At 35.0% G+C, this 21040-nt stretch overlaps 1 protein-coding gene across 1 annotated transcript in view; it reads left to right on the top strand.

Annotated features, from left to right (window-relative positions):
* LOC100917361 (transmembrane protease serine 11F) overlaps positions 1-21040 on the top strand; it is a 67780-nt gene that overhangs the window by 33939 nt on the left and 12801 nt on the right. Inside the window, exons 2-3 of the mRNA XM_031941598.1 lie at positions 8226-8380; positions 15369-15487. Coding sequence (XP_031797458.1) covers positions 8226-8380; positions 15369-15487 — 274 coding nt within the window. The remainder of the gene's footprint in view (positions 1-8225; positions 8381-15368; positions 15488-21040) is intronic.

Genomic DNA, 21040 nt, shown 5'->3' with positions numbered 1-21040 from the left:
CCAACTACTCTGGTGTTGGTATATTTGTTGGAGGGTCTGCTAAGCAGCAAAGTAGTTACAGTTTTGGACTTGAGGAAGACCAGAGTTCAAATCTTCCTTCTGGCACTAAGGGCAAATCACTTAACATCTGTTTGCCCCAGTTTCTTCATCTGTAAAATGGAGGTTATATAGAACTTGCCTCAAAAGATTGTTTTGAAAATAAAATGAGATGACATGCAAAGACCTTTTCACAATTTAAAGTGCTACAGAAAGACTAGCAATTATTATTTTGGGGAAAGTTAAGCAGACTATAAAAAGCATACTTAATTCTATCATTTGACAATTATTTCTATTTAGCTTAAAAATTTTGAATGAGATAGGATTAATGTCTGTGTGAGCCACCTTTGAAATCACAAACCACAGGGCTTATTAAAAATAATTAGTGGGAGGGGGTGGGCTTTCACACCTATCTATTTAAGCATGATTGCAGGCCCTCTCATGAAAGCACCTGCCTCTTAAAGAAGACATAGCTCACACTCTTAATTGCTCATCCACCCAGATGGGTTATTTGGAGGGTATTGTTGACATGCTTTTGTCTCTTTCATAGTTGAGGAGGTTTAAGAATATAAAAAGAGATTTTAGGTCACAATTTTAGGACATGCTTCCTAACCTGACAGACAATGGCATTTATTGGGCTCTCTATAGTATGGTGTATGACTGGGTTGGAAAATAACAGCTGTTTAGTTTCAATTAGATAAAAGTGTTCCTAGTAATTAGCAATAAATATCAAAGAAGAATATAGCAGGAATAATATTTGCAAAATATAATGAAAATTAAGATATACTTTTCTTTGTCACTGATAAATTAAAGATTCAGGAAAAAAATCCTCAATTTGTAGTTGTTTTTCTAGTAGCAATGATTTCAATGGCAGCCAGAGTATACCAGAGATCTTATTCCTTAAAATGTCAGAAACTTCACAGGAAGGGTGGCATCTCATGCGATCATATTCTTTCAATATTTACTGAGTTGCCTAAGCGTACAGCATGTACACAGATGCTGCCATTCTTATTCAGAAACTGATACTGTATTTGAAGTGACTAGTTACATTATTTGTAAATATGCAAGAATGCATTTATCATCTTTCCCATAAAACCTGCTCCTCTCTATAACCACCTTTCAATGTGGCCAGCACCATATTCTCAGTCAGCCAAAGCTATAACCTCAAAGTCTGTTTTAATTCTTCACTGACTTGGATCCTCTTCATCCAATTATTCAATTCCTTTCTATTTTGTATCTGACCTTTTCCCTTCTGTTCCTACTCTAACCACCCCAGTTCAGACCATCTCCTTTCTTTATGGCAATAGTTTCCTAACTGTTCTGTCCTGTCTGAACTCCAACTCACTCTCACACAGTCAGTCTCTCTCTCTCTCTCTCTTCTTTCTTTCTTTCTTTCTTTCTTTCTCTCTCTTTCTCTTTCTTTCTTTCTTTCTCTCTTTCTCTTTCTTTCTTTCTCCTTTCTTTCTCTCTCTCTGTCCTTTTTCCTTTCTCTCTCTCTCTCTCTCTCTCTCTCTCTCTCTCTCTCTCCCTCTCCCCTTTTCTCTTTCTCTGTGTGTCTCTCTCTGTCTCTCTCTTTCTTTGTCTGTCTCTCTCTCTGTCTCTGTCTCTCTGTCTCTGTCTCTCTGTATCTCTGTCTCTGTCTCTCTCTCTGTCTGTCTCTGTCTCTGTCTTTCTCTCTCTCTGTTTCCCCCCCCCTCCTTTTTTCTTCCTCTCTGCTGTTCTCCTCTCCTTTATTTCCTCTCCTCTCCCTTTCTTCTCTTTTCCTCTTTTCCATTTAATCACTCACATAACTTCAAAAGTATTCTTTCAAATGCACATCTCTGGTCTTAATCACTCATTTAATAAAGATCTTCAGAGACATTTTGCCACCTACTGAATAAAGTATAAATTGTGTATCCTGGCATTCAGTTCCCTTTAGAGTTGAATGCCAATTTAGCTGTCAGATCTTATCTCATACAATATCCACTCATGAACAACTGTATTATTCTGTCTCCCATTCTGACTCAATACTTTTCTATCTCCATGACTTGCTCAACAACTTGGAATAGCTCTTCTCCTAATGCCATTTGTTGAAATCTGTTTCTTCCTGAAAATCTAATTTCTTCTATGGTGGTTTTTTCCTCAAGATATTGTAATGACACCAGTGGGTCTTCATTTCTTTAAATTAAAAAAATACCTTTATATTACATGAATTTCCTAATATAACCTCACATAATTCTGTATCTACTGAGTTATCTATATAACTAAAAAAAAAATAAACAAATAAGCAAGAGGTTTAGCAAAATTAGTTAACATATCAACAGTGTGATAGTATGTGTAATATTCCACATTCATTACCCCACCTTGCAAAAAAAATAAGATAGGTATATTTTTCATCTCTTCTTTGGGATAAGATAGGACAATAATTATAGAGCACTTGGTTTCTTTTGGTTGTACATTTTATTCATATTGTTATGGTGATTCTGCATATTGTTTTCTGCGCCCTATTACTTTATTATAAATCAGTGGATTCAATTTCCTCCTATGCATCAATGAAATTTAGAATCATTGTTTCTTATGGAATAGTAGTTTTCTACTAAATTCATGTATTACAATTTGTGGGCATCTATGTTGTTTCTAGTTTTTTGCTGCCATCAAAAAATGTTTGTAGAAACATTTTAAAGTATGTAGAAAACAAATTACTGTATTTGTTTTACTTGAATAATATGAATAACAGTGCCAATCTCTGTGTCTAAGGGTATGGATATTATAATCATTTTCTAAGCAATATTCAAAATTATTTTCCAGAATATTTGAACAACTTATAGTCCCTAAAACATTTTAAAAATGAATAATGCATAAAGGATAATGCAAAGGCATATGAGTGTGATTAGACGGTAGCATATAACTAATGATGCTCCAAACAACAGTGGTAAAAAATAATTGTAGGATTAAAAGGAAGGATAGGATGATCATGAGGCAAGGGCAAGGTAATTTGATGTAGACACCAGAATGCTCCCTTGCTGTCATTTTAATGTCAGGGGAAAGCAAGAAGGACTCCAGCATATTGGGAAGTTACAAACACAAGTCACATAGAATAGACGGATATGGATATATTACAATCCATATTGTCAGAGAGAAGATCTGAATAGATGAGCTTATGTGAACATTTGCGTTTTTGACAGCATGTCAAACTATTCTGCTTTACACATGATGTGTTCCATCTAGACTGGACTGTGTGCTATTTATTGTCCAATATATGTATACACAGACACACAGACACACAGACACACACACACACATATATATACACATATATATTACATATATGTGTGTGTATGTCTGTGTATATTTATATATATATAGATATTCTGTTCAATATATATATATATATATATATATATATACATGTTATATAGATATATATGTAACCATTTTTCTGTCAAGGGCCATTTAGATATTTACAACATCATTTGCAGATCATACAAAATTATCAACTTATAGAACTCAAGCAATGGGAGGTTATCGTACTTAACTTTCAGCTCTTTATTGCCTGTGGAATTGCTTTAGCAAATGATTCTGTGATCCACAGGCTGGACTTACCCGACCCCTGTCCTACATGAAATTCTCTGAGACACCTTCTGCTGATCTCATCCTATTCAAATTTCTCATAAAGCTTTGATCAGACCACTATTGTATACTATTTCTATCTTGGAACAAATTTTGGCATACATTCTTATTAAATTGTAAATTCCTTGAGGGAAGAGATCTTTAAAAAGACATATTGTTGTACATATAATAAATTTTAAATGAATTGAAGTAATATTAACTGAAATGAGTTGAACTGACATTTAGAATTGCTGTGAAAAGAGCAGTGTATTCAGAGGCAGAAAAACTATTGGGTCCTATTCCTGGGTCTCCTTATAAATGCAATCTTGCACAAATCACTTAACTTTCTGGGTCTTACTTTTTGCCCCTAAAATGAGTAGAATGAGCTAAAATATTTCTAAGATCTATCTTTAATTCTAAATTTGATCCTATGTTATGTTGATTCAAATAGAAAAAAAAACATTCAATAGCGTTCTTTACCTTTAAGATCATTGATAACTAAATTTAGTTAATTTAGTTAAGCAAGATAAATGTATCTTGGATCAAATGGAATACGTTCCACACTTTTCCTCAGTCAGTCTGACTCAGCTGAAGCCAAAGTGAGTTCTTTAGTCTGTAGTGGCAAGAACACTGGTACATTGTAGATCAGAGGCCTGGATTGACACTCATCTAAAATACTTCAATTTATCAACTTATTTCCTTATAAGGCTGAGTATTGGTAGTATAAGCTTTACCTATCTTACAGGGTTGTTGGAGGAGATTACTGTATACAACAGAAAGTGATAAATCATTGTATTATTGCTATACTTAAGCAATTTTTAAAAATTATTCAAGCCACGTGTTTAAGTTCTCCAAGTCACAAATAATTCGCAGAATATAGATTCTAATGTAGTAGCCACAATTCTGTAGAAAAAAATAAAACTTTACATCCAAAAGTAAATCTGGATCAATTATAGGTCCATATATGGCATGTACCTGCAAATGGATCAATTGGCCTCCATCTAGGTGGAAGAAACTTTCAAGGCCATTCAACCCTCCTGGGATAATTTATTCTACCTTCAGATGAACAGAGTAAACTAATATTGGGCCAAGTGAGAACTGGTTTAGCATCCTTCCTCTGCCTATCTAATTCAGTCTAATTGAGTCTCTAAACTGAATTTCTCAGAAGTCCCTGGCTTGCCCTGTATTGTTTACTCTGTTTACCAGAAGTAACTTTGCATTTGAATCACTAACACATCTAGCTCAAAATGTGCTGACATTTTGAAAAATACTTTTTTTTTTTTAAATGACCTTTAATGTTTTCCCTAAGTAGGGCAAAGTCTACCTCTTGGTAAACTCATGTCATGTTTCCACATACTTCATAGTCATAGGCAGGAATAACTCTGGGAACTAATACCCGGTGAGCATCCATTCTAAAACATAAGGAGGCGTCCGGATGGCTTGGTGGAAAGAGTATTGGACCTGGTGTCAGAAAGACCCAGATTCAAATTCAGCCTCGGATCCTAGGCCTGTGACCCCGGACAAGCCATTTAATCTCTATTTGCCTTATTCCATCCACTATAGAATATAGGAAATGGTAAATGATTCCAATATCTTTGCCCAAAAAAATCCCCATGGACAGTAGAGTTCAGTTCAGCTCATGAAGAGCTGGACATGACGGAATGAATGCTCAACAACAAAAACTAAAACACAATTGTGTTTTATGTAGCTGCTAGACAAAGGGGATAATTCTGAATCAGGGAGTGTGTGTTTGTGTGTATCTCTGTGTACACACACATATGTTGAGTGAGTGAGAGAGACAGAGAGAAAGAGAGACAGAGACAGAGAGAGAAAGAGAGGAAGAGGGAGGGAGGGAGAGAGAGAAAAGGAGAGAGACATAGAAAGAGACAGAGAGAGAAAGGGAGGGAGAGGGAGGGAGAGAGTAGGAGAGAGATACAAAAAGAGACAGAGACAGAGATAGTGAGAGGGGAAAGATAAAGAGACAGAGAGAAAGAAAGAGAGGAAGAGGGAGGGAGAGAGAGAGAGGAGAGAGCTACAGAGATAGAGAGAGACAGAAAGATAGAGAGAGAAAGAGAGGGAGAGGAAGGGAGGGAGGAAGAGAGAGAGAGAGAGAGAGAGAGAGAGAGAGAGAAGAAAGGGAAAGGTTAAGTTTATAGGCAGTATAATGAGCATAATATATTGATATGGGACACTAGGATTCTCTTCACATCTACTTTCTTCCCGAGGGTTAGTAATAAAAGGAGAAGATCAAAAAGCAGAAGAAAAAAAGGGGGAAGGTGTTAGATAAAGCACATCCTGGATAAACCTATCCAGAATTATTCCATGTCTCAAGGTGATGATTCACAGTTTGGAAAGTATGTTTCCTTAGTTTGTCAGAAACCAGTATATTCAAGAGCAGCTAGATGACCCAGGAGATAGACCACTGGGGCTGAAGTCGGAAGTCTTCTGAGTTCAAATCTGGCCTCAGATAGTTACTAGTTGTGGCCCATTTAAGTCTCTTAGCCTCAGTTTCCTCATTTGTAAGATGAGCTGGAGAAGGAAATGACTAACTACTTCAGTGTCTGTCAAGAAAATCCCCAGAAGGGACAGGACTGAAAAATAAAGCAAAAACAACAGTACATTCAACTTAGAATATAATACACTTCTTTGTTTCTTATTTATTTATTTATTTCTTGCCTCAGAGTTCAAACTCAAGCTGAGATAATACAGAGACAGCGAGGAGGATGGTGTCTCAAAGATGTTTTCCTTTTGATTCATACCTAATGATAAAATCAAACAACAAATTAGCACTGAAGAAAACTGCCCAGGGATCAATAGCATCTGGAAGCACATCAACTCAATTTATTTTTACAAACATTTCTTAAGTGTCTACCTACTATTGCTAGACTCTGTGTAAACAAGGGGAAAATAATCCTTGCCTTCAATTAGCTTACATTCTTCTGGTAAAGACTAGAAATGTAAGTAGACAAGTAAATTAAAATGATATGAAATGACACCTTTAATGGACCATTCTATGTCCTCAAGAAACTTGATATCTAACAAAGCCTTCAGGTAATATTTTCCTTAAAATATATTAAATAAAGAACCACTACCCAAAATGAGGAAAATAAGAAGCAACAAAATGAGTTAGATGTAGAAGTGGAGAAATCTCATGGAAATTTGGAAGATATGTTTCTATATTGGTGAGATCATTTGCTCAATGGAAAACCAGGCTGTCTCCTTTTCATATGACCAAATCAGGCCTTTATGAGAATAGAAAATTCTTAATTCTGAATATCAAACTTTATCTGAAAAACAAATAAAAAGAAACATTTCTCTCATCTTCAAAAATAAGGCAATAAGAGAAATGGACAATTAAAAAGAGTGTTTTATTAACTTTATTGGTAGAATTGTTTAATATAATGGAAATGTTTGTTCTAACGCCATATTTTGAGAGGCAGCATGGTAAGTGGATGGAAAATTGGCTTTGGGGTCAGGAAAATATGGGTTCAAATCCTGCTTCTGATGAGTAATACCAGTCTAATCACTAAAGTCACTTAACTTCCCAGGTCCCTATGCAACTCTAGTGATGCTGTAAGTTACAGATGAGGTACCCATCTGAACCAGGAGAGGGAGTAACTACATTAGGAGTTCCTTTCTCAGTAACAAAGAAATTGGAAATCTAAACTCCCTCCTAACACATATAATCTTAATATTTTTGAATTTCCTTTAACATTTTTCCTAATGATATTTGGTGGGTTGAATCTGCCAAAAATGACAATATGCCAGAATTTTAGTGGAAAACTATTCTCACTTGCATATGTTGATAACTTAACAATAAAAATTTATTCTTCCTATCTTCTCCATCCCATGTCCACTATCCCAAATGAGAAAGCATTTATGATTCACCCCAGTACAGAAACTTTTCCTAAGGTAGAATAACGCATAGTTCAATATTTTTTATTTTTTATATGTGTAAAACTAGAAAATAGCTCTGAAAATATGAAACATATTTGTCATGAGCTCAAATATGAGTTCTTTGTTAAATTGACTCCATGAAAGGAACACAAGATAAATCTAGTTATCAGTAGTCCATTGGAGGGGGATATTCATCTCAATAAATCAATAAATAAGACAATAAATGTCTATGAATGAAAATGTAGTATCTTATTCAAGGTCTAGGAATTCAAATGATGTTGAACATATATGGAGTTTTACCTGATAAAGATGGTTTTTAAAAATATAGATAGGATTACAATCTCTCATCTCATCTCATTGGGCAAAGATATTGGAATCATTTACCATTTCCTATATTCTATAGTGGATGGAATAAGGCAAATAGAGACTAAATGGCTTGTCCGGGGCCACAGGCCTAGGATCCGAGGCTGAATTTGAATCTGGGTCTTTCTGACACCAGGTCCAATACTCTTTCCACCAAGCCATCCGGACGCCTCCTTATGTTTTAGAATGGATGCTCACCGGGTATTAGTTCCCAGAGTTATTCCTGCCTATGACTATGAAGTATGTGGAAACATGACTTGAGTTTACCAAGAGGTAGACTTTGCCCTACTTAGGCATCTCTCAAAAAACTAAATTTTATATATTTTTTTCTGTCACCACAGACCAGTTGCATGCCAACAAGACAAGTATCCACAAATTAACTATCCAAGAAGACAAAACCAATTTTGGAACCCTCTCAGGCTAGCTATTTTCACAGTGGTTATTGTGATCATCATAGTGATTGCCATTGGGATTGTTGCTCGTGTTGTTATTGCAGGTAAGTATTAATCTATTCCCTGTTTTCTGACCAAAATTAATTATGAATCAATACTTTGACACTTTTTTATGTTTAAGAATAATATTTGAATGATTTAAAACTTCTATTTGTTAACTTTTGAAAATAATTTGTAATTTAGGTTTGAAAACAAAAACAGCCATGATTCTAGACCAGTAGAATATGATCTAAACTGGACATATAAATATTTCTTTTAGTAGTATGTTTACTCATTGATCAATGCATAAGAATCCAGTTAAGGTATAAATAACTATGTCAAAGTTTATTAATGCTATAAAATATTTATGATTCTTTGGAGTTTCTGTCCCCTTTTATTCTGTTCTGTACAAGCAGATAGGTGCCACTTATGGTGAGGGCATTTAATATAATTCTTTATTTTATTTGTTGCCATGGCCAAATACTTCATCATCAAGTATCCCCCTTACACGATGAGTTTCTCTCTACTTAGCTAAGCTGGACCTTAGAAAGACAGCTCAATTTGTTGCCATAACCATATTCAATGTCTTGGAAACTTTCAGAATTTTTAGCTACTGGAATAAACATCAAGAAACCAGGAGAGTCTCTGTAAAATGTTGAGATACTGGAGTAGGACCTTGGGGAGGAGGAGATAAACTGCCATATACAAAAGACTATCAAAAGAAGCAATAGTAATAAAAAGACTGATGGAATAGAAAGAGCACTACATTTGGAGTCACAGGCTGGAGTTTGATTCCTGGCTATGCTACTTGCCAATTGTATAATCTTGGATAAATCACTTAAACTGCTTGAGCCTTTATTTCCCCAGTTATTATAAATTCCCAACAAGGATTAAGTTAGAAAAGGTCTAAAATTCTATTCACATCTAATCCTATGATTATATCACACTAAAGATATTAATAACAGATACAAAAATTAATGAAATATCACCAAATCAGTATTGTGTAATACTATCTTGTGGTAAATTTAAAATGATATAGGAAAGACTCCCGATCCAGTGCTCTATCCACTGCCCAATTCTCTCTTTCTTACTTTTGCATATGGAAATGTTTGTATCTGCTGATTTTTAATTCATAACAAAATGTATTAATTATGGAATTGGGGAAATAGATGCTCCATGACCAAAGAATAAGTGAATGAATAGAAAATCAACTCTTAGTTATATCTAATAATGTAGGGGAGAAACACCATCCTAGATGAGAGACAACTTGAAGTCCTTCATTTTTTGTCTTTGGAACATGTTTTTGTACTGACATCTAAATATGGGTGTGACTGATGCTTGGGGAAATCATGTCAAACAAGATTAAAATGTTGTCTTGCGGAGACCTAACTAGGGAGGAGCTGAAAATGTATTCATTGTCTCCAGCTTACCTCACTGCTTGACTCCCTCCTCCCTACTGCCCACTACATTCTGGACCGAGGAAGAGGCAGTCAGCTCTGAGATACCACAAAGCACTTATCTAAACCAAGTTGGCACCTCCCTGGATTTTTTTAACCTTTCTTGTTCATGCCTTTCTTAGGTTGGGGGAAGTAATTAAGGATTTCATATTTGTTTTCTGGATTATCGTCTTCAAGAAGGGATAGTAAAACAAAGGAAATGGCAAGTTTAAGAATTAGAAAGATATTACAGATAATGAAAAACTGGAAAGATTAAACTTTATTTTAAAATTTTGATTTCATGAATTCTGGACTTCGATGGGCTAAACCGACCAGGTCTCTGTACTAAGTGCAGCATTAATTAATGATGAGTCCCTGAGAATGGGAGCCAGGGTAGATGGGAAAATATCAAGTTGCCTAAGGGTTCAAGACAGAAAATGGAGCATGCAAAAGATTATAGATCTGTAAGAGTAATTCTAACCAATGAGTAGCCCCTGCACTTCTAGCCTGGAAAAAAGATTGAGATCTACTCTCAAAAAAAAAAAAAAAAAAAAAAAAAAAAAAAGAAAAGAAAAGAGAGGAAAGGAAAAGAAAGAATAAAAACAAAGTGAATCATGTAAGACCCTTTCAACAAACATTTATAAATGACTTACTGTTTGTTCTTATTATAGAACTACAGTTTTCCTTTAATTCATTCTCATTTCTAGATTAGTCATATTGGAACATCCAAATAATCCACCCTTTCCTGTCTCTTACTTTACACTCTGATGGCACACTGGATCTAGTTTATTTCCTGAAGTTTCTCATCTAGACTGATAACTAATACAGGTAAATGGCTCAAAGGATAGAGAGCCCTACCTAGAGTCAGGAAATGTGACTGCAGACATTTAGTAGCCCAGTAGCCTGGGCAAATCTTTTAACCATGTTTATCTCAGTTTCCTCACCTGTAGCATAAACTGGAGAAGAAAATGGCAAACCACTCCAGTATCTTTGGCAAGAAAAAAACCCTAAATGGGGTTACAAAGAGTTGAACATGAGTAAAATGATTGAATAACCCTTAATAGTACCATTTATAGCAGATAGCCACTAAAACCATTACAAGATTCTACCCAAATCAGGAAGACATTTGCTTTTTTTCTTTAAGGACTTCTGAAAAGCCAAACAAAATATATCCCATCTTGGATAAAATAGATCTTGAATAATGTGTGGAAATTTACCAAAGAGTGACGAGAACTATCAGGCTTGTTTGGAATATTACTGTTTCCCACATTGAAGTAAAAGAGTTAGCTATAACACGTAGGTATTCCCTTCACTAGCACATGAAAATGTGATTATGAAAGTGTTATATGATAAGAATTTGGCAACTACACAGTTTCTGAAACTCCTCCTCTCTCCTTTATTGGGATGGTCTCCTTCAATTTATTCAATTCAAATCAATATAACAAGTATTTATTTAATAGCAACTAGAGACTCAATGTTGAAATATAACTTCTCTCAGTGAACAGAAGACAGGCCCCAGAGATAGGAAACCCTGGTTGGAAGCTCTATCTGTGACACATACCAGCTGTGTGACTCTGGGGAAGTCACTCAACCTCACTGGGTTGTGGGCAAAACCATAAATTGCTGAGAAGGTATTACATGAGCGATGGTGGAGGGAGTTTCTTCACTATAAATAGGCAATTAAGAGGCTCATGGATAGGCTGCCGGGGCATGGAGTCAGACAGGTCTAACTTAAAATCTCTCTCTTTCTGGCTGTCTCTATCCGTGTGTGTCTCTATTTCTATCTCTGTCTCTGTTTTTCTTTATCTCATCTGTAAAATAGGAATTATAATATGATTTTTCTAGCAGGTTTGTTGTGAGGATAAATGAGATGTTTGCCTGACGCATAGTAAGTGCTGTATAATGTTAGTTATTGTTATCAGTATAATTATTATTATTAGGTAACTCTCTAAGACTCTAAGAGAAGGTATTGGACGGGCAATGGGAGAGGGAGGAGACCAGTCAGGCAGCAGGAGGTGCAGGAAGACCTGAATCCTGCCTCTGACACTAGCTGGTGATCTTGGATAAGTCCTTCAGCCTCTCACGGGCTGGAAAATGCAGACAACAATAGCACCTACCTCATAAGGTTGTTGTGGAAATCAAATAAAATGATGCCTGGAAAGTGGATCACAAAAAGCCCTTAAAATGTCTCTTCTTTTTTCTTTTTCTCTGCCAGTTAAATCAGAGATCCAGTTCCTGTCCATACCCCTGTATATATATATGCTCAAAGCTGATAGAAAAACACCACTATGACAGATCCTGTTCTAAAGGAGTCTATAAGATAGCCGTAGTGAAAGGAACTAGAGATTTATCTTCCTGATCTTTAGTATAGATAATCCCTAAATTTCTATTCTTGGGTTGTTCCTTTTCCCATCTGTTGGTAATCTCATTCACTTACATGGATTGAATTCTCTCTCTCTCTCTCTCTCTCTCTCTCTCTCTCTCTCTCTCTCTCTCTCTCTCTCTCTCTCTGTCTCTATTTCTATCTCTCTCTCTGTTTTTTTTTTTTTTTATCTTTCTCTCTCTCTCTCTGTGGTGAGGCAATTGGGTTAAGTGATTTGCCCAGGATCACACAGCTAGTAAGTGTTAACTGTCTGAGGCTGGATTTAAACTCAGGTCTTCCTGACTCTTGTGCTGGGGCTCCATCCGCTGCCTCCCAGATTGGACTTTTCAAACTATCACTTCTGTTTAGGTGACTCAAGCATCTCTTCACCCACATCTCCATCTCTGTCTCTCTCCCTCTCTCTCTTTCCACCTGGATGACTCACTGCCCTCTCAAACACAACCTGTACCTCATTCTGACTTTCCTGTTTCTGCCTTTGATATCATCTTTCAGCCACTGTTGAGCTATCTGATTTTTCCTTCACCACTCCTATCCAATTTCTTATTATGTCTGGTCAAATGACCTTCACATTATCTCCCTTTGTCTTTTATTTCTTTTCCCTTTTCTGTTGTCCCAGTGTTATCGTCCTATAATCCCTGAAAAAGTCTTCCCACCCGTTTATTTCATCTTTAATTCAATTCTAATTCTGTTCTGTTTCCATAAACCTGAAGATGTAATGTCTACAAAGAGTGACAACATGTACATTCTCCTTTTAAAAAGTAGCAGATATTGCTCATTGACACTTTGAATAATATGACTGGATTATAACTAATGCACTATTAATAACAAGCTATGAATTCATAAACTTGTTAAAGTACAAATCACATTTTCATATATTATTTCATTTTCACCTCTACATGACTCCAGGGAATACATTGTTTCGCCATGGGAAATCAGGATGAGAAATTGGAATGCATATTTATTACATGGTGATTAGCAGTGGTTCTTTTACATTAAGGAAATGTTCATTTTAATTTATGCAAAATTATTTGTATTATGAAATCTCATTACTGCAATGCAACTATCAAAGTTTATTTGTACTATTGGAAAAGCACAATTTAAAATAGATGGAACAGATTAAAGCAATGATTTGGAAAATCCAAATAGTTATTTTTTAATCTTTAAAGATAATTGCTGAAAAAAATACTGTTGTGTACAAGGACTAGGATTTTGCTCGTGCAACATATCTAACCAGCAATATTCTTCCTTTTCTTCTCAAAAAGGACCATTTTATTTTTCTAATGTTTTCTTAAATATATTTCTTCTACTTTTTTCTATATAATAATATTAAATTGCACATTGTGTTCTATTGATATTTAACTATTCATGTTTATCAGTTTTCTCTCTCCAAAACATCTTAGAGAGCAGGAATCAGGTTTTATCAGCTTTATTCTCATAACTCCTAGCATTAGCTGTATATGAAGGTAATAATCAATACCTACTTGCTGACTCAAGACTGACAATGGCAATCATCAACTAAATTATCTTAGTGATTAAATTTTAATTAAAATTAAATTCTAATATTTTAGTTTGTTGATAACAATAATAAATTTTGTTGAGTTATAAAACATTAACTTGGCCAAAAGTCTATATAAAAATAAGAGCAGAAAAATAACTTGTCCTTATTAGTTTTTATCTGGATCCCATCAGAAAAAATTAAGAAAATAATAAGATAAGTGATAATAACTCATATTTATGTAGTCCCTACTATATAGTAGGGGAGAAAATACATGGAAATATTATTAAATATAAATGTTTACAGAGAAGAAAACTAAAAGTTCCAGGGGATAAGTGACTCAGACATAGTCACATAGCTACTAAATATCAGAACTTGAATTTGAACCCAGTCTCCTGTTAACAAACCTAGTGCTTTTTCTGTTGTAAATATACTTACTGATGCTCTAGACTCTCTTCCTCTTCCCTTCACATCATATTTCACTCTAGGTACTGATTTTTCCCACTTGGAAACACTGGATGTTCAGATATTCCATGTATGACAGGGATATTGCACCACTGTTGGTGCATTTGGAATGATTCCATGGGGAGAACATTAGGATGCAATATGCACACCCTCTTTCCAGCTAACTCAAAGGTTGAGGATCTTCTCAATCCTTACCTTTCTTGCATTACCTCAATTAAGATTCAAACTAGGACAAACCCATTTCTCCAAGAGTCAATATTCAAATTTGGGTGCAAAGTTCTTGAAATCTATACCCAAACACACCTCATTTATACTCAGTGACAATTTATTTCTTCCTCTCTCTCAGTGATATTCAAGTAATTTCTCAGAGTAGTATCTCCCTCTCTCCTAGAAGTATCCTATTTTCATGCTTTATATATTCTCCATATCTCCCACTAGCTTTGATTTATTGATCAGCAGCACTGGGAGAGTTACAACTAAGTGCCTCAGTACTGGGATGAAAGATAGGAAGTTGTTGGTCAGTCATGTCTGATTCTTCTTGACCCCATTAGGGCTTTTCCTGGTCAGGGTTAAATCCAATTTCACATACTTACTAGCTGTAAGTGTACTCTGAACAAGTCACTTAACACTGTTTGCCTCAATTTCCTCATTTATAAAATAAGCTGGAGGAGGAAATGACAAACCACTGTATAAAACTTTGCCAAGAAAACATCAAATGGGGACTGGGGAGCTGTTTGCTCCCAGTCTCTACCACTTACCACTATATCATGCTGCTTCAAGATACTTGACAACAAATCAAGTTTGGGAAATGAAAAATTACTCTGTGATTGTGTAAACAACTTAGAATAGTAAATTTATCCTCAAAAAAAATCTTAGAGTTAGCATTTCAATAAGGGTGGTAACAATTTCATAATATGACTTTAAAAATTTATAGTCAAAATTTTCATACCCACTTGTACATGTACCGATAAATATGTGCCTATGACTACAACTATACTAAATGAGATGTCAGATTGTCAGTTGTTCAATTTGATTATTAATTTGATAAATGGATTCATCCAGAAAATGGGAAATTTGCAAAGTAGGTATTTGGGGGGGATGGTGATTGAAGGACTTTCTACAGTGATCAAATTAAAAATAATTTTCAAATATGTTTCACTTTGGTGTATCATACCCATTCATTATATTCCACATATGTTTACATGTAGAAATTTATACATCTCATATATGTCCACGTGTGCATACATATATATGGTGTTTCATTTACTTTACAGATGAAAGGACCTTCTATTACCTTGTCACCTTTAAAATCACTAATATCAAATATAAAGAGAAATATGGAAGAAAAACTTCAAGAGAATTTGTAGAACGGAGTCGTCAGATTGAAAGAATGGTAAGATTAATTGCCTTTATGAGATGTTTATACTAGCCTTGGGACAGTGTCTGCTGTTTGCTTCCCTTTCAGTGAAACTGAAAGTTTGCTTCAGTGGTAAGCATAATACCACACACAAAATAATGCTTATAAATGCCCGATATCTGAGGTGCTGATAGAATGTCTTTAGACTGAGTAATCTGTAGTATTGCCAATTTTTTTTTTAACTGGAGAAGGGAATAATAAATTATCTTTGTCAAGAAAATGCTATGGGCAGTATCAAAATGCTAAAAAGACATGACATCAGAAGATGAGCCCTCAGATCAGAAAGGCCTCTGCTCCACAGAGTCACAAAGAGCTAGACATGATTGAATGACTAAAAAATAGAAGCATTACCATTTAGTGGCAGGGTAGTTGTTATAAAAGCTGAGCAATTATTTAAAATTATATTTCTTTTCTCTTTTTTATTCTTCATTATCATTTTTGAAAATAAGAAAGCTTTTTTTTTCTGCTTGGGATGTTCCAGTCTTCATATCCTATTACAGATTCTTGAATTTGTCCTAGTATGACTTCTTTCATACATATTAGAATTCTCTTCTGACATATTGTGGTTTGGTGGACAAATCTATGATCAATTTATCTGTAAATTTCAATTGTAATCTGTGTCAAATATTGTCTTTTCAGATTGATATATCCTAATTTTAAAAATCAGATTTCATTCAATAGCAATCCTATCTGGACTTGATTGAGTTTCTTATTTTTTTCTTAATCATTACCAGAAAACTTTTAAAATATCATTTTCTCTTCATTCCTATTTTTTTTTTGCATTAAGAATCTCTTTCTCCAGATGAATTTTGGCATTCCTTTGTCTACCTCTTAAAAAAAACCCTTGGCACTTTTAATGGCATCACATTTTGGTTTGGGGCCAGACTTCTGATATCATCAGTATAAGAAATTCTTCTTAAGGAAACTCCCTATGCTAATGTAGATCTGCCAATATTCAGCAACTTCAAATGATTTTCCCGGATCACTCCAATAGTTTGTGTAAGAGGTAGGACCTTACTCTAAAGCTAGTTCTTTGCCCAATATGTCATGTTGCCTCTTGGTAGAACACTGAAAGTATAATTTAGACATCATCCCTTTTTATTATATTGCTATGGCCCAACTGCAATCAATATATTTTCAATTATTTGTATCATTAAGATTTTCAGGTGTGGTAGGTATAACTTTCCCCCTTCCCATTATTTAAAATATAAATTCAGGCTTTTCTCCAGGCTGCCCAATCTGAAGTGACTCAGCCCAGAAATTAGTAGTGGCTTTTTTTTGCCATCAAAAGAGAGTTAATAACTAAATCAAGTATTGCTTCATATTTTAATTCAAGTAAGCTTGAAACTACATTTATTGCACATCTGACCTCAGGCATAACTATTACTGTGCGAAGTATTAAAGTAATAGGTATGGTATCACTTCAGAAAGAACCCAGAAGGGATCTCTGCTTAGAAGACATCAGACAGTGGTTAATGTTCAACATTCCACCCTGAGAAATCCACACTTAGGTCATTGAAGAGTTTCCTCCTAGTAAAAAACAAATGCCAATGTGAAGACTAACATATTAAATTTTATTCTCAATTAATACTTTAGTATGAATCAATTCATCAGGATCTTCTCCTACCTGACATTCAGCTGCTAATAGATATGTGGACAATGAAACATATAACAGATTCTTTTTATTTGAGAGGGATGGGTGGAGAATTCTAAAGTCTGGGACCTTCCATAAAAAGAAGCCACATACAAGAAACTACAGTGAGGGTACCTGGAAAAAGGGAATGTAGGATACCAAGATTAAGAAAATGGCAATTAGACTGAAAGGGATAAAAAGAGAAATGAAATGGGACCAAAACCAAATTTTATCTATTTCATAAAGTTCCTTAGTACTGACTTTTAGCAATTGCAATTTTTCATTAGATGTTCTCACTTGACACAAAGGAATTTGGTATACTTTGGAAATTTTTTCCTGGCAAACCCATTTTCCTGAACAAGGAATATTCCTGAACTAGAATATTATTATTCCAATTTGCAAGAGAGGAAACATGCTATAGAAAGAATCTAGGAACTTTCTGGATAACAATATTCAGTGTACTTTCATCAATTGTCCTTGAAGTTGTAAAATTCACAAAATTAAGTGAAGAGAAAGCTTATTTCCAGTGAAAAAAATACAGAGCTACCATCAGAGCTAATAGAATATATCAATACCAGACAATGAACAGTATTTCCCCAGAGACCTATATTGGTTCAAACATTTATAATAAGCCACCTAAGTAGTATAGGGGATAGTGTACTGGACCTAGAGTAAAGAAATTGGGGTTCAAATATTTAATAGCTGTGTGAAGTTGGACAAGACACTCAATCTCTGCTTGGTTTCCTCATCTGTAAAAATGGGAATAACAATAGCAATACCTTCCAGTGATTTTCTGAAAAACAAATAAAAGGATATTTCTAAAATATTTTGTAAGCCTTAAAGCATCATATATATTATAGCTATGGTTATCTTATACAAGATAGGGTTTCCAGTAGGAAAGTAATAGTGTAAGTACTTTTATTTTACAGATGAGGGAACTGAGAAATGAAGTGATTTTCCCCCAAACTGTTAAGAAATAGCATTCAAAAGAATCAGAGTCATTGTGGATCTCCCAAGCATCAAGGACATATAAAAATATACTACAAAGAAGGAACTTTGGTGAAGCTACTTAAAAAACATGAGGCTATTCCCATAGAAGGCAATTATAAATCTTCTTTTAAAAATAGCAAAATTCATTGGAAGAAGGAAAATCAGTGGGTATCAGCAGGCCAAAGAAATCTGTTAATGAATCTCAGAAGAGATTAGTTGTGATGGTTACTGGTTCCTTTCAGGTGGTGATAGAAACTAAGGGACATATCTACCTGATATGGTTAATTGGGAAATGTACTATATTCATAGAGCAAGGATTTGAGACAGGTTTGATAATCTGATAGTATCTGTGATGTTTCAGATTTCTTCTATTTCTAGTGATTCATGTGATAGCCAGTAATAAAGCTATGATACATCAGGTACCATTTTAGGGATTATCAAGTTCTGGGAAGAAAGGGTGTGGAACTGCAGGTAGTTGATTAAAAATAGAACAGAGCCTGTAAAAAGGCTTATATAAGAAGTGAATAGCTAGCTGAGAAGTTTAAATAAGGATGGGATCTTGATTAGGAATGAACTGTGTTTAATGAGTACTAGTTCCAAAGATTTATCCTGGAGACTTCCTAATGTGGTCAAAAAAAGCTTTGACCAAAAACTGTTAATTCAGACGTTGTAGAGAATAAACACACACAACAAAATGAATATAAATGGAATTAACCCATAATTTAGGATAAAAACATCTGACCTCAAAGTCAGAAAAGATACTCATGATTTCAAGTGCCTGAGTATTAATGTGGACAGCAAGAGTTTTTAATAAATTCAACTTGATTTTAAAAAAGGTAAATATCTTATTAAAAATAACTTGATTAGTTAGAAGAGATAATGGAATAGAAAAGTGCATCAAGAAGTAGACAGTTGTGTGGAAATTCAAGAGTATGGTGTACGGACAAGAGAAACTGAAGTAATCTAAGAATACAAGGATAAAAATTCCTGGTTGAGGAAAAATAATGTGATGAGTTAAATAGCAGACATTTATAAAGTACTTTAAGATGTGTAAAGTATCTTATATGCATTATTTCATGTAAGCCTACCAACAAGTTGATATTATTATTCCAATTTGCAAGAGAGGAAACAGGCTCAGAGAGAGTAAATGACTTCACACTAATAGGTGATAATCTGAAGTGGACTCGGGTCTTTCTTCCTTTCTAGTCTTCCTTTCATAGGCTGTCTCTAGACATTACAATCAAGAATATTTTACAAATCTTTCTATTTTCTACACAAGTTATAGCAATTCCCTGCTGTATCCATGATAGGGATATTTTGGTTAAGAAGTCCATTATTCCTTCTCTTCTCTTACCACCCCCTTAAAATTCATCAATTACTCACCCTTTAAGGTTAGCATTTATAGTTCCTGTCAAAATATAAAGGAAAACACATCGAATCATTATCATCCATTAGGACTTCAGAGTAAATCAGTTTATAAATTAGCTAATAGACTATCTGGCAGGCCCTGAGGGGATGAAATTCAAAATAAGGTATGTTTTGATTAAAAGAAAGGGGTCAGGGAAGATCAGAGCACTGGGCACTGTCCCTAAATGAAACCTCGAAGGGTAATGAGTATGGATACAGCAGAAATGACTAAAGGGATAATAGAATTTGGTATACTTTGGAAATTTTTTTTTATCATCATGCTAGATGAAAGGATCAGGAAGTGCTGAAAGGCAAGGGAAGAGCAAAAAAAGATGCTTACTTCAAGATTTTGATTTGGGCTGGTTCTGTTGGTAAAAATCTAAAATAAAATCAGGGCTCATCTTGCGGTTGCATGGAAAGAACCCTTGATCAGGGGACCTGAGATCTAATCCCTGCTGTGCCCCAAACTACCTGTGCGAGTGATTTCTTTGGATTTGACTTTTTTAACCTGTAAAATGAGAGGAATGAACTGGAATCTGGTCAGAGGCATCAAACACACTGTAAGCTACATCCAACAGGCTTGAGCATGGCCTGAACCAGATTAAAATGTAATTGGGGAATGTTGTAAAAAATAAATGAAAATACAGTAGAACACAGGTAACATTACTATGTGATTTTCTAAATCAACTTGAGGCCTGCAGAGATTTTCACATATATGGTCTTTCTTTCTATCTGAGTGATAGCACTGGATTGGATGACTCTCAAGTTCTTTGGAGTTCTCAAAAGGATCTGATGCCCTTTCCCATCTATACCCTATCTAGAACTGTGGTTGCTGATATCAGGGCATAAAGCATTTGTCAGAGAAAAATGACAAGCCCAAAATGAATTTACCACCTAATTGGGAAAAGGAAATGAGTAATACAAAATAATATCTAGTCGTTCACTATAACAATTCAAGAAAAACCATAAATCAATAAGTCAGGCAACATGATTCTGAGGAGAGAAAGGTCACTGTGGGCTGGAACAACTCTGAAAGGAGCCACAGAAGAGATTTTGACTTTAAGGACTTTTTTTGCCCTCTGGTATGTACTTACCACTGGTTGTCTTGCACTAAAGAAAGGAGGACTGCAGGGCTTAGAAAGCTGCTTTTCATGGGTGTACCTTGAAGACTTCCCCAGTTGTTAACTTGAGACTAATGATCTTCCTAGAATACTTAATCCTGAAGCAATCACAAACCAGGGGAGAGCTTCAAGCTCAAACTTGCAACAGGCAGTAACTGGGTGTGTACAACTATACAACAAGAAATATGGCTTTACAGATGTCATTTGGTTTCTTACTATCATAGTTCAAACCAGGGCTGGATTTTTGTAAGAACTGATTTTGATGGAATTGATTGTTCTTATGGCCATGAGCCCAAAGTTTGAGATATTGTCTTGCCCAAAGTAGTATAACTGCTTTAGTGTAAAATGACCTAATTTATGACTTGGGCCTGAAGCCAC

Source organism: Sarcophilus harrisii, chromosome 6 (genome assembly GCF_902635505.1).
Source record: "Sarcophilus harrisii chromosome 6, mSarHar1.11, whole genome shotgun sequence".
Taxonomy (NCBI): domain Eukaryota; kingdom Metazoa; phylum Chordata; class Mammalia; order Dasyuromorphia; family Dasyuridae; genus Sarcophilus; species Sarcophilus harrisii.
Note: the sequence above shows the minus strand (reverse complement) of the source record. Positions and strands in the feature narration are given on the sequence as shown.